At 33.9% G+C, this 10,661-nt stretch overlaps 2 protein-coding genes across 3 annotated transcripts; one reads left to right on the forward strand and one right to left on the reverse strand.

Annotated features, from left to right (window-relative positions):
• Window positions 1-596: 596 nt before the first annotated feature.
• Window positions 597-3,812, forward strand: LOC139890966 (uncharacterized). The gene is made up of 4 exons (XM_071873901.1): window positions 597-721; window positions 1,275-2,336; window positions 2,456-2,481; window positions 2,960-3,812. The coding sequence occupies exons 2-4, from the start codon at window positions 1,337-1,339 to the stop codon at window positions 3,671-3,673; spliced, it is 1,740 nt and encodes a 579-aa protein (XP_071730002.1). The 5' UTR covers window positions 597-721; window positions 1,275-1,336; the 3' UTR covers window positions 3,674-3,812.
• An 801-nt stretch (window positions 3,813-4,613) lies between these two features.
• On the reverse strand, window positions 4,614-8,931 carry LOC139890967 (glucose-1-phosphate adenylyltransferase large subunit 1-like). 2 transcript variants are annotated; one of them, XM_071873902.1, is made up of 14 exons: window positions 8,260-8,931; window positions 7,765-7,887; window positions 7,370-7,540; window positions 7,125-7,217; window positions 6,946-7,029; window positions 6,805-6,860; window positions 6,597-6,690; window positions 6,337-6,522; window positions 6,171-6,251; window positions 5,999-6,097; window positions 5,725-5,829; window positions 5,532-5,638; window positions 5,395-5,455; window positions 4,614-5,151 (listed from the first exon to the last, which is right to left on the reverse strand). In XM_071873902.1, exons 1-14 carry the CDS (start codon window positions 8,491-8,493, stop codon window positions 5,050-5,052), a joined length of 1,596 nt encoding a protein of 531 aa, XP_071730003.1. In that variant the 5' UTR covers window positions 8,494-8,931; the 3' UTR covers window positions 4,614-5,049. The 2 variants fall into 2 exon arrangements, with proteins under 2 accessions (XP_071730003.1, XP_071730004.1); XM_071873903.1 differs by having other exon boundaries at window positions 4,616-5,151; window positions 5,999-6,085.
• Between the last annotated feature and the right edge of the window lie 1,730 nt (window positions 8,932-10,661).

The following is a 10,661-nucleotide window of genomic DNA, read 5'->3' on the forward strand; positions in this document are numbered from 1 at the left end:
TTCCTAAAACTTTGTGCAAAAAGTAACTGAATATTTGTAGTCGGACAGAGGGAGTATTATTATATTATTATTATTATTCAAATACAAGTTTTCTTTACGTGATTAATTACGTTACATAGTTACATATGTATGTGAAATACATGTCTCAATAAAATGTTGAAATGTAAATTTTATGATAAGAAAAATAATAATTGTGATCAAAATTGAAAGTAAGTGGTGGGAGAATAAATGTAGTTAATTTATTATGACGAAGTTAAGTATATTAATATATTTGTAAAAACAATGACAAATTTCTTAGTCGGAATGTATGGTTAAACGGGTCACTAAACTATATGACTTTATCATTTACGTTCACTTAATATATAAAACACATCGTTAAACTATTTCATTTAAACAAACCCGTGATTCCACGGTTTATTTCACTAGTATGTTATTTATATGTATAATTCATTTAAATTTTAAATCAATTATGATATGCATGTAAAGCATCATGTACCTCCTTACCGTGGCCACACATCATCTGTAAATATCTATCTTCTTCTTCTTCAATTCGTACGTACGACTGCCCACTGTAAACGAATAATAATAATACTCCGTAATATCTTTTATTCATTCCTATTTATTGATAGGAGTATTTACTTCAACTTCCACCACATATTATTATCTCAATTTATTCACTACATACTCAATTCTCTCTCTGTAATTTTCATCAATATCACCTGTAAGTTTTTAAACCTAATTCCATAATTCTACTAGTGTTGTTATGTTATATGTTCATTTTGTTTTACTTTTACTAATTTGTTGCTGTTAGTTGTTGATTTGTGTATGTATCATCCATTTTAATTATGTACATCTGCATCTGTAGAGATCAGGTAGTTTTATGCAAACAATTGTAGATGTATTGAGTAATTAAGATTTATAACCTTATCGAACTTTTTATGGAGTTTTCATGTGTAATTTAGTTGGATTAGTTGTTTGGATCATCGTTCAAGCAGGACTTAATTCACCTCTTATGTACAACCTTTTTCGATATATTGATAATTTGTAACCGATACCTGGTTAGTCTGAACAGGGAAAACCTAATCTGTTTACCGAATTAATTGATTGTTTACTAGAGATTAACAAAGTGCATTACATTTACTATTTTTGTTACTTGTGAATATTGGAGTTGCTTTGTAGTTATATTTGGTATTTGCTTGTTTTCAGCTTATGGTATAGGGTTAAGGTTCTTGGTGTTAAATTTATTTTTTCATCTATTGAACCTTCTTCTTTAGGTAACTTATTGTCATACTCGAAAGGTGATATTGGTGATAGGAAGCAGTAAGTTAAAATCATCATGCCCAGGAACAATGGCAAAGCAGTGGAATCTTCTGTAAATCGTAACCAATTGTCGTGGTTGACGCATTGGACAGGAACAAGATCTGAAACAGATACACATGATCATTTAACTCAGTTTAATGATCGTGATATGAAGAAACACATGAACAGGGGTGAAATTGCATCTGATAATTTTGGTTATTCCAAAGGGATCAAAGATGTTGATTTGACCATAAGTTTAAATAAGCCAAGTAGTCAATCTTTTCCGTTTTTTAAAATCGGTCACGAACAAGGGAAATTGAAGACAGTCCAACCTCAAGTTTCTAACTTTAACAATGGTTTTAATTTCGAAAATTCGTCAAGCGAACGACATCTTCAACCTACAGAACATGTGAAAAAGTATCACATGTTTTTTGGGGAGAGCAGTTACTCGTACGCAGGCCCTTCTGATCAAGAACATTTTCCTATAAGCCAAAAACCCGAAATGCCCTCATTTTTTGAACAAAACAACACACCCCATTTGAAGGCGAACGATCCTTCTACAAGCAGCCACCGTTCACCAGCGTCTATCGAAGGGCAGTACAAAAGAATGCAAAAACATATAGGACTAGGATTCTTTCCACATCAGACTGGTTCTCATGGACAATGCTCGTTTCAGGATGTTCGAGACGCGGAGATGGCGAGGATGACAGGTGGCATTCATAGTTTTTCGAGGACAACTCACAGTTTATTGATCACAAAACAGACTGATGTTGAAGTGTTTCGAGAAAGTCAGGTTTATAGAGGGTCCCGTTTATCTACCCAATTTAACGGGGAAGCTTTTGAAGATCTTAACTACAGCCCTCCACGTTTTACACAGGGTCAACGAGGAGTAAAAATCCAACTTTTAGACTCCTCAGATCACGAATCACGGGATAATGTTGACAGTGTAAAAGCTTCTTTAGATGTTCAGAAAAATGAGTCGTCAGCTGATACGGATACTATGGACTTCGGCTGTTTCAAAGAGAATCATCTTTCTGGTAATCTTTTAGTTACTATTAATAATTTCATAACTGTAGGTCTCATCTTGTAACAGATGTTGTATCAGTCAATTTCTGCCATTGATTATTAACTTGAATTTTCTTATCTATTGTTACAGGTGTAGATTTGTCTCGGCCAAACAAGGTATATTTACTATGCCTTTAAAATCCTATTTGGTTTTATTTTCTCTTCAATATGTCTTGTTCTGATTTCTAAGAATCCATGTAGGTAGCTAAGTTTTAGTAAAAATAATAAAATATATGCTATCCAATTTACAGTTAGTTTCTTTCAGTGTTGAACTAGAAATCCCAATTAGATTTGTCACTTTTGACCCATTTTCTTTGAATCCCAATTAGATTTGGCACTTTTGACCCAGTTTCTTTGAATAGTTTGGTTTGGATTATGATCTTCATGGGTCAAAGAAAAGAATTTATCTAGTATGAAACAGTTTAAACGGATTGATGCGTTATTTATAGCAAACTAAACAGCTTTGGGGAAAAGCTTTGTGGGTCAACCCTACCCAACCTGCTCATATTGACCCGTTCCAAACTATAATCTTTGCTATTTTTTCCTCTACTCCCATTATATGCTATCCTTACCATACTTCGTGCTAAACATTCAGGACACCATCGTGGAATCGAATTTACCCTTTCTACCTCCACTTACCATGTCAAAAGAGAAAGACACGAGCAGAAAACGTAAAATAGAACTACCCGATATGAATGTAGAAATTTCCGCTCTACCAGCTGCGTCAACCTCAAGTAATAAAGCCGAGCCATGCACATCAAGAACTCAAAGTTTGGACATGAACACACTACACTTAAATCTTGATCACACAAGCAACTCAAACTCTAACGAATGTTCCAACACTAACCTACATTCAGAACCAGGAAACAGATGGATCAAACGTCTCAAATTGAACTCTTCATCTTCTCTCCCTTATGGTACCAAAATCTCAAAACTGGCTGAACCATCATCTAACAGTAAACTGAACAAATTTTTTGCCAGAGGTTTTGATAAACGCCTTGGTGAGAAATCAGAATCTATAGTGGGTGAATGCAGTGTGAAAAGTGATTCGTCTTCTGAATGTAAAGACGTGATGCTTTCACATTCTTGGATTAAAAGGTGGAGCCGTAACCAAAATCAGAAAAGTCTCGAGACGTTGGATACTTGTAAAGCGGATGATCCAAAATTTGCAAACGATGAAACGCAGAAAAAGCAGTTTCCAAGTATTGCTGCAATGGCTTTAATGGGTAAAGCCATGACTGGATTTCAACAATGTAAGTTTCAGAAAAAAGAATCTTTTGTTGTTTGGAATACCAAGACTTTCGAATAGGCGTTCACTATTTCAGTTTTGTTCGGGATTAATTTGACCAGAAATCAAGAATTATCAGTGTTCTATATGCCCCTTTTTAAGTTTTAACTTGCTTGTATTTGCTATCTACTACTCCTACATAACTTCATTTTGACCTTAATTAGTGTGTGGTTGCCATTATGGAATAACCAGTTTTTGTTTTTTTGTTATAAAGATGGTTGCTTTATGATTGTTTACATCTTACCTTAATTAGCGTATGGTTGCTTTTATGGAAGAACCAGTTTTTGTTTTTTGTTATAAAGATGGTTGCTTTATGATTATTATATTATTGTTTTCATCTTACCTCCTCCTCCGTACCTCACATTTGTGAAATTGGATTTTGTTGTTGTTGTCGTATTTTTTATTTTAAGATGGTTGTTATACTGGAACATGTAAATGAAACTGCAAATTCTTGAAATCGCTTAGGTAAGTGTCTCAAATGAACCTACGCCGATACTATGATTCGAACTCTCTTCGAAACACTTAAAGTTGAAGTCGGATCTTGTTGTGAAGGTGGCTTGTTATATGATCATTACCAATAGAACACAGTTGCACAAAATATGGCATATTCAAAGGATAAAATAAAATAATAAACATTAAATGCGGAGTAAACGGCTAAACGGATAAGGTCACGGCCTATCCGGGTACCCGTGATCCTTTTGACCCTTTTCTGCCACCTTAAGATATGTTGAGTAACTTACCCATTTCGCTTTTTATGAAGGATTGCTAGTCTCTGATGGTGCACGCGAACACCCCAACAATGCATCTCCATTTATTTGGGCATGTTTTGTGAATCATTGACTAAAACATTGGACCGCCACTTGAGAAAAAAATATTTTATGAATTTATTATTCTTAGTCAAAAAGAAAACCCCATAAAAGAGGACAAGTTCATTGGTTTTGCAACTTGTAGACCTTGGGAATTTCATTATGTCCATAATTATTGGAACATTTTGATCCTATTGGGATTGGGACTTTAACCCCATCAGATCCAACACCTTACACTTTTCAGATCTATACTAAATAAACTTACATCACTTTACTAATAAACTACTCCATTTACTTTATTAGATATTGCCAAATTGGTAACATACCCATATGTGATATGTGAATTGCATTATTACAAATTTTAATAACAATAATTGGCATTATAAGTGCAGTTATAATACATAGTACTAGTAAAGTTGAGTGCAAGAAAAAGGGATGTTATGGCTCTTTGTATGGCTACAGCCATGTTAGCCAAGAGAACCCATGGTGCACTTCAACTTAATCTTGGTCACAGTTCACATGTGGACATATCATGTACTCTCTGCATCATCACTTGTAGTTTTACCCTTCATCCTTCACTAAAAAGGAGCTTTATATAACACCACCATCTTTAATTGTAGCCTTTTCCAATATGACTGTAATCCCAGATCTTATGTAGAATCCTTCATCTGCTCTATCACCTTCTTCAACTCCCTATCAAGATTTGGACCCATAACAAATTCAGAACAGTAAAAAAAAAAAAAAAAAAAAACTAATATTATGAGTATATAAAATGAGATCACAACAACTATTATACATAGAAAATTCACGTTTCTTGCGAAACTTTAGACCGTTTAACTTACTTCCAGATAACCATTTTTTTTCATCCATTGAAATCATTTTAAAAAAGAAATAACCCGAATCAAACAATCATTCATAGGTGAAACATTGGCTTACATCTTTGTTCATGATCAACACATCACATCCGATCTTTGCATTTTTGTCTATGATGCAATTCCTGCAATGAAAACTGGCATCGTTAAAGAAACCAATTTTTTGTTAAATTTCAGTGTTGGTATGTGATATTGTGTTACCTGATTTTTGTGTTACGTCCTACGCCAATTGGGACCTTTCCTTCAGCTAGCAAATAAGCGATCTCAGATTCTGTCTGATAGTAATCTGCCCCCAACATTAGTGTATCCTGTAACAGAAAATTTAAATAAGTTATAATAATTTTAATGTAGTCATGTAGATATAAAAAAAATTTCATTATCTTGCAAAACTCACCTTAAGCTCGACACCAGAATCTAAACGGGAACGTTCACCCACTATTGAGTGTTCAATGTTGCATTCTCTCAGAAAACAACCATGTGAAATAATTGCATTCTTGAGCTGTAAATAAATGAAAAATAAACTTTTTAGCAAGCTAGATTATTCATTCGCGACCAAACACTAACAGCTGCCTATTATGACTACATATGTACATAATGTTATAATTGGTTAATCAATTTAAACACCTTATTAAGAAACTAACAGATTATTCAATCGTGTACGAGTTTACCTTGCTTTTTTCGATCTTGGATGGTGGCAAGAACCTAGGAGAAGTGAAAAATGGAGTCTTTGGATCATAAAACTGAAACTTAGGTACCTTCAAAATGACCTAAACTTCAATAAAAGATAATTAACCTGTTCATACAAAAGAATGAAAAATACCACATTCACGATTATATCACCTCATCTGTAAGCGCCAAATTCGCGTCATAAAAAGACTTAATCGTCCCGATATCTTCCCAGTAGTCTCTGAATAAGTACGCCTGTCACAATTATCATAATTACATTACATAAAAACATAAAAAAAATGAAAAATATACGCTAAAAATGTATTAAATCCTTCCTTACTTGCACATTGTGCTCTGTTACGGCAGCAGGAAGGATTTCAGATCCGAAATCATTAGATGTCGGGTACCCCCATCTTAATAGATTTAACAAAACATCCCTTTTGAAAACGTAAACGCCCATTGATGCAATATATGGCGATTCTTTAGCTTCTTTTTGTGATAATCCAAGCAAACTAGTATCAATTCGCTGCAAAAACATAACATATTCAGAAAATGGATTTAAAATCAGATATGTTTCTTGTTTACTTTATGTCTACTGACCATTGCTTGTAAATCGTCGCCTTTTGGTTTTTCAGCAAATTGAATGACTTTACCCTTGTTATCGAACTTCAGTAGCCCAAAATCAGGTGCTCGGCTATATAATACAATCACATATCACATTTGATTAAAAAAAAAAAAAAAAAAAAAAAAAAAAAAAAAAAAACTTAAAAATATAACGGTAAGAGTATAAAGATTGACATTAACAAACCTTTCACCTACTGGCACGCAAGAAACTGTGATGTCAGCATCTCTGTCAATATGATTCTGTTTTAGAAAGTAAAAAAGTTTAATAAGTTCAATAGCAAGTCTTATTACTTCATGGTGAACAATAAACCAGGTGTACGCATACCTGCAACAGGTTAAGATAGTCCATGCGATAAAGATGATCACCCGACAAGATTAGTATATCCTCAATATCCTTGTTTTTGGCATCCTATAGGAACCAAAAAAGTCGATTACTTATTATAAAAAATGAATCTTTTTGAGAGTACATTCAATCAAGAAATTGATATAAACTTATCAACGCACCTCGAAAACCCATGTAAATTGTCTCACAGCGTCTGCTGTTCCTTGAAACCAATTCATTCCTGTTTCCCCGGGCGTTTGAGTGGCAGCCAAAACCTATCGAAAAGCAAAAATCCCGAAACCAACATTCAATGCATTAATTAATATGGTAACCACAATCACATTTTCAAATGGGACATATTGTACATTCATAAAATTTAGAACATACAGATCCTATTCAAGATTACAAGCGGTCGTAAGCATCATACCTCAACAAAACCATCGCCAAAATTCACACCGTTGCCAAAATAAGTACGAGCAATGTGCCGATTTAGAGAAGCGGAATTGAATTGAGTTAGAACAAATATTTTGTTTATAGTGCTGTTTAAACAATTGCTCATAGGGATGTCGATAAGCCTATAGCATCCTCCTACAGGTACCTGTAAAACATGTATCATCAAAATCGCGTAAAAGGTATAAATAATTCCCATTTACTAACTAGCTACATTAGTATGTCACAAAACAGATCAGGTTGGGTTGACCCAAAACACTTTGCGTCCAAAGTTTTTAAGGAATTTGAGTTATTCCATGTACATTAGTCAAGCAAACAATAACATGAATCTTGAAACTTGTTAGATCATAGAGAATAAAGACGTATACTTACGGCGGGTGTAGCGGTTTTGCTAGTAAGAGGGAAGAGTTTAGTTCCTGCACCACCACCAAGTATGATTGCAGCCACATTTTTTGAATTTACTCTTCTTCTTTCAAAACTTGGTGCTGTCAGTGTCTGTAATGTGAAAAATATTAGTTTTTATTCAATTAAAGATCTATGAACCATGTAAATTAAACTTAAATGTTAACTAAAAACCCAAAATTTTGCACAAATTTTCTCCATAATATAATACAAAAAACATTTCTTTATCCTTAGCATACTTTATCAAGAAATTTATAAATGAATTCAGTTGGAGGGTTAAGAATCTTTATGATCCATTACAAATTTTTAAAAAGGTTTTTTTTTTTTTAAAGAAGTTCAAAAACTACAATAAATTAAGCTATCAAATGAACCACAAATTATTATAAATTAACTACAAATGAACTGAATTGTAACAATTGAACACATGAACAACCATTTACAAAATAATAATGTTGGAAACCATACCTCAACCAAGGTTTCTTTGCCATTATCTGATGTAATGACATTGAAAGCAACCCCAAGTTTTGTAATTTTGCTAGTCTGCTTTTGAAAATTTAAGCTTTTTTGCACTCTATTTACCCAAACGTTGCCGTTTAAGCTCCACCTAATCTTTTCACCTCTCAAAAACCCTTCATCCCCATTCACACTTAATTTTACCAATTTGGTACTGTTTTTCAATGTTGAACAACAGTAATCCATCTTAAAATGACAAAATTAACTAACCCCACAAATTATTTATAAAGATTAAAGACTAATGTAAATATTAAAAAAATATAATATAAAAAAGGAGTTTGTACAACCACTAATCTAGGTAACCAAGTAAAGTATAGATCACATAAAGATATTTAATGTTACTCATAATCAAAGGTACCCCCTTTGGTATAACTTTTTATTCTAAAAAATAGGCTCAAATGGAAGTTTCCAAGAAGATTTTTTTTTTTTTTTTAGAAACTTGAACAGGGGATGTTAGAAACAGCGAGATTATAGCATAAACTTGATCAAAACTGAAAATTAGACAACCCCAGATGAAAAAGATTAAATTATGAGACTACCCAATTGATGATTATTGAAAAAGTTGTGAATCAAGATTTGTTGGAAAGTGTAGATTTATTGGCCTGTGATCTCTGTCACGAGAAATCTGGTGTGGTTTTGCATGTATATGTGTCTACATTTGTGTCATTATATATAATTGTGACGAAGTTGAATGCTTACTTGTGGCCAAGATTTTTTTCTTATTAACATCTTTATTCTAACATTGATTTGTACCTGAACTGGTAATGGCCTGTCTTTTTTTAGTTAGCGAGAGGTTAGAAGTTCAACTTTGCTGAACTGCAACATTACACTCAATGTTATCCCTGACTTGAAGTATCCACACAAGTCGCTTTCGCTTAGTGTGGGGCAGCAGAGAGGGGGTTTTACCGGCCATACCTTCGGATTGGTCCGGATTTTCTCCAGAACAGTAGTTGGGGGCGAGTTATGCAACTACGGGAGATGAACGCGTGGGTAGTTTAGTTCCCTGAGTGATCCCAAACTGATGTAAAAAAAAAATATATGTACCCACCCCCTCTCACGCCCCAAAAATCTAGGTGGCATCCCACTTGTCAAGGCCCTGACGCCCCTGACGCTCATAACGGGGCGTCACCCGTGACGCTTTGGGGGCGTCAGTCAAGAATCTGACGGGAAAAAAAGGTAGGCGTCAGAAATTTTTGGACCAATCAGATTTCTCCATTAATTTTTATATATTATTAAATTATATATTTTATACCCAACTTCCAATAATATTTTACCACACCACCCATCACAAATTTAACACTCAAATTTAACACTCTCCATTTAAAAACTTCACTTCTTGATATTGCCACATCACCACATTTGCCTTTGACATCAAAGTGAGGGTTATATATGGTCTAAAGATGTAGTAATTTACATTTAACACCATCACTTTTCAAGTAATTTCAATTTTTTCAAGTGAATCACATTGAAGTTCACATTCTTAAAATTCCAATTCCTTTGATCAAGTCTCTATTGAAGAGTTGGAGTTCAAAGGGTGTTATAGCCTCTAGAACGTTAAGGTCTAAAGAGCATCGAAAGTTATATAATTGAATCTACAAATATATTCAACATTTAAGAAATTGTATTTTTTTTTTTTTTGAAAGGCAGATAAATTTTTTATTAAAACTCAAATAGTTTTACATACTAGCACACTGATTTATATAAATGCTCACAGACTATTATATCACCATGATGCAAAGGTTGCAGCATAGCAACATATCACGACTAATTACAGACTAAGACAAAAAAAAACAAGCTGGTTGTGTAGCCAGTTGTGCCAATCGATCTTTTTACTTTTGCACCGTTTCGCGATCCACTCAAAGCTCTTAACTTGTATCTCATTTAGCGCAACCGGAGGATTCCATCCTTTGTTGGAGAAGATTTTTTGATTCCGATTTTTCCATATTAGATAACCACACGTCCATTCGACTGCTTGCCAGATCTTCGCACCCAAACTCGACATTTGATTTGAAGAGACACCACGAAAGGCTTCATTAATACTCAAATTTGTAGAGCCATGAATGCCCCATGTGAAAACCCGAACTAATCCATCCGGACGAAGTCCATATCGATTACAAACGAATTACAACAGTTGATAACATTGCGAGGTACTTGACCTCTATATGATACATTTTACAAACGTTGCATTTATACTTAAAAGGCAATCTATCATTACATCAAGAGTTTTCATATTCGCCTAACATCTCATAACATCCAAATGACCTAATTTGCCATTTACTTAATAATAATCTCTACAAACTTCAATGACTCGAATGCAACGTTCTTGAATCATGGCCTAGATGGTCCCAAATAAT

Source organism: Rutidosis leptorrhynchoides, chromosome 2 (genome assembly GCF_046630445.1).
Source record: "Rutidosis leptorrhynchoides isolate AG116_Rl617_1_P2 chromosome 2, CSIRO_AGI_Rlap_v1, whole genome shotgun sequence".
Taxonomy (NCBI): Eukaryota; Viridiplantae; Streptophyta; class Magnoliopsida; order Asterales; family Asteraceae; genus Rutidosis; species Rutidosis leptorrhynchoides.

Coding starts and splice junctions, on each gene's coding strand:
- LOC139890966 (XM_071873901.1), top strand. CDS start 1,337: ATGCCCAGGAACAATGGCAAAGCAGTGGAATCTTCTGTAAATCGTAAC. Junction 2,337..2,455: donor CAAAGAGAATCATCTTTCTG/GTAATCTTTTAG, acceptor CTATTGTTACAG/GTGTAGATTTGTCTCGGCCA. Junction 2,482..2,959: donor ATTTGTCTCGGCCAAACAAG/GTATATTTACTA, acceptor CTAAACATTCAG/GACACCATCGTGGAATCGAA.
- LOC139890967 (XM_071873902.1), bottom strand. CDS start 8,493: ATGGATTACTGTTGTTCAACATTGAAAAACAGTACCAAATTGGTAAAA. Junction 6,691..6,804: donor TGCGTGCCAGTAGGTGAAAG/GTTTGTTAATGT, acceptor TGTATTATATAG/CCGAGCACCTGATTTTGGGC. Junction 6,523..6,596: donor GCGACGATTTACAAGCAATG/GTCAGTAGACAT, acceptor ATGTTTTTGCAG/CGAATTGATACTAGTTTGCT.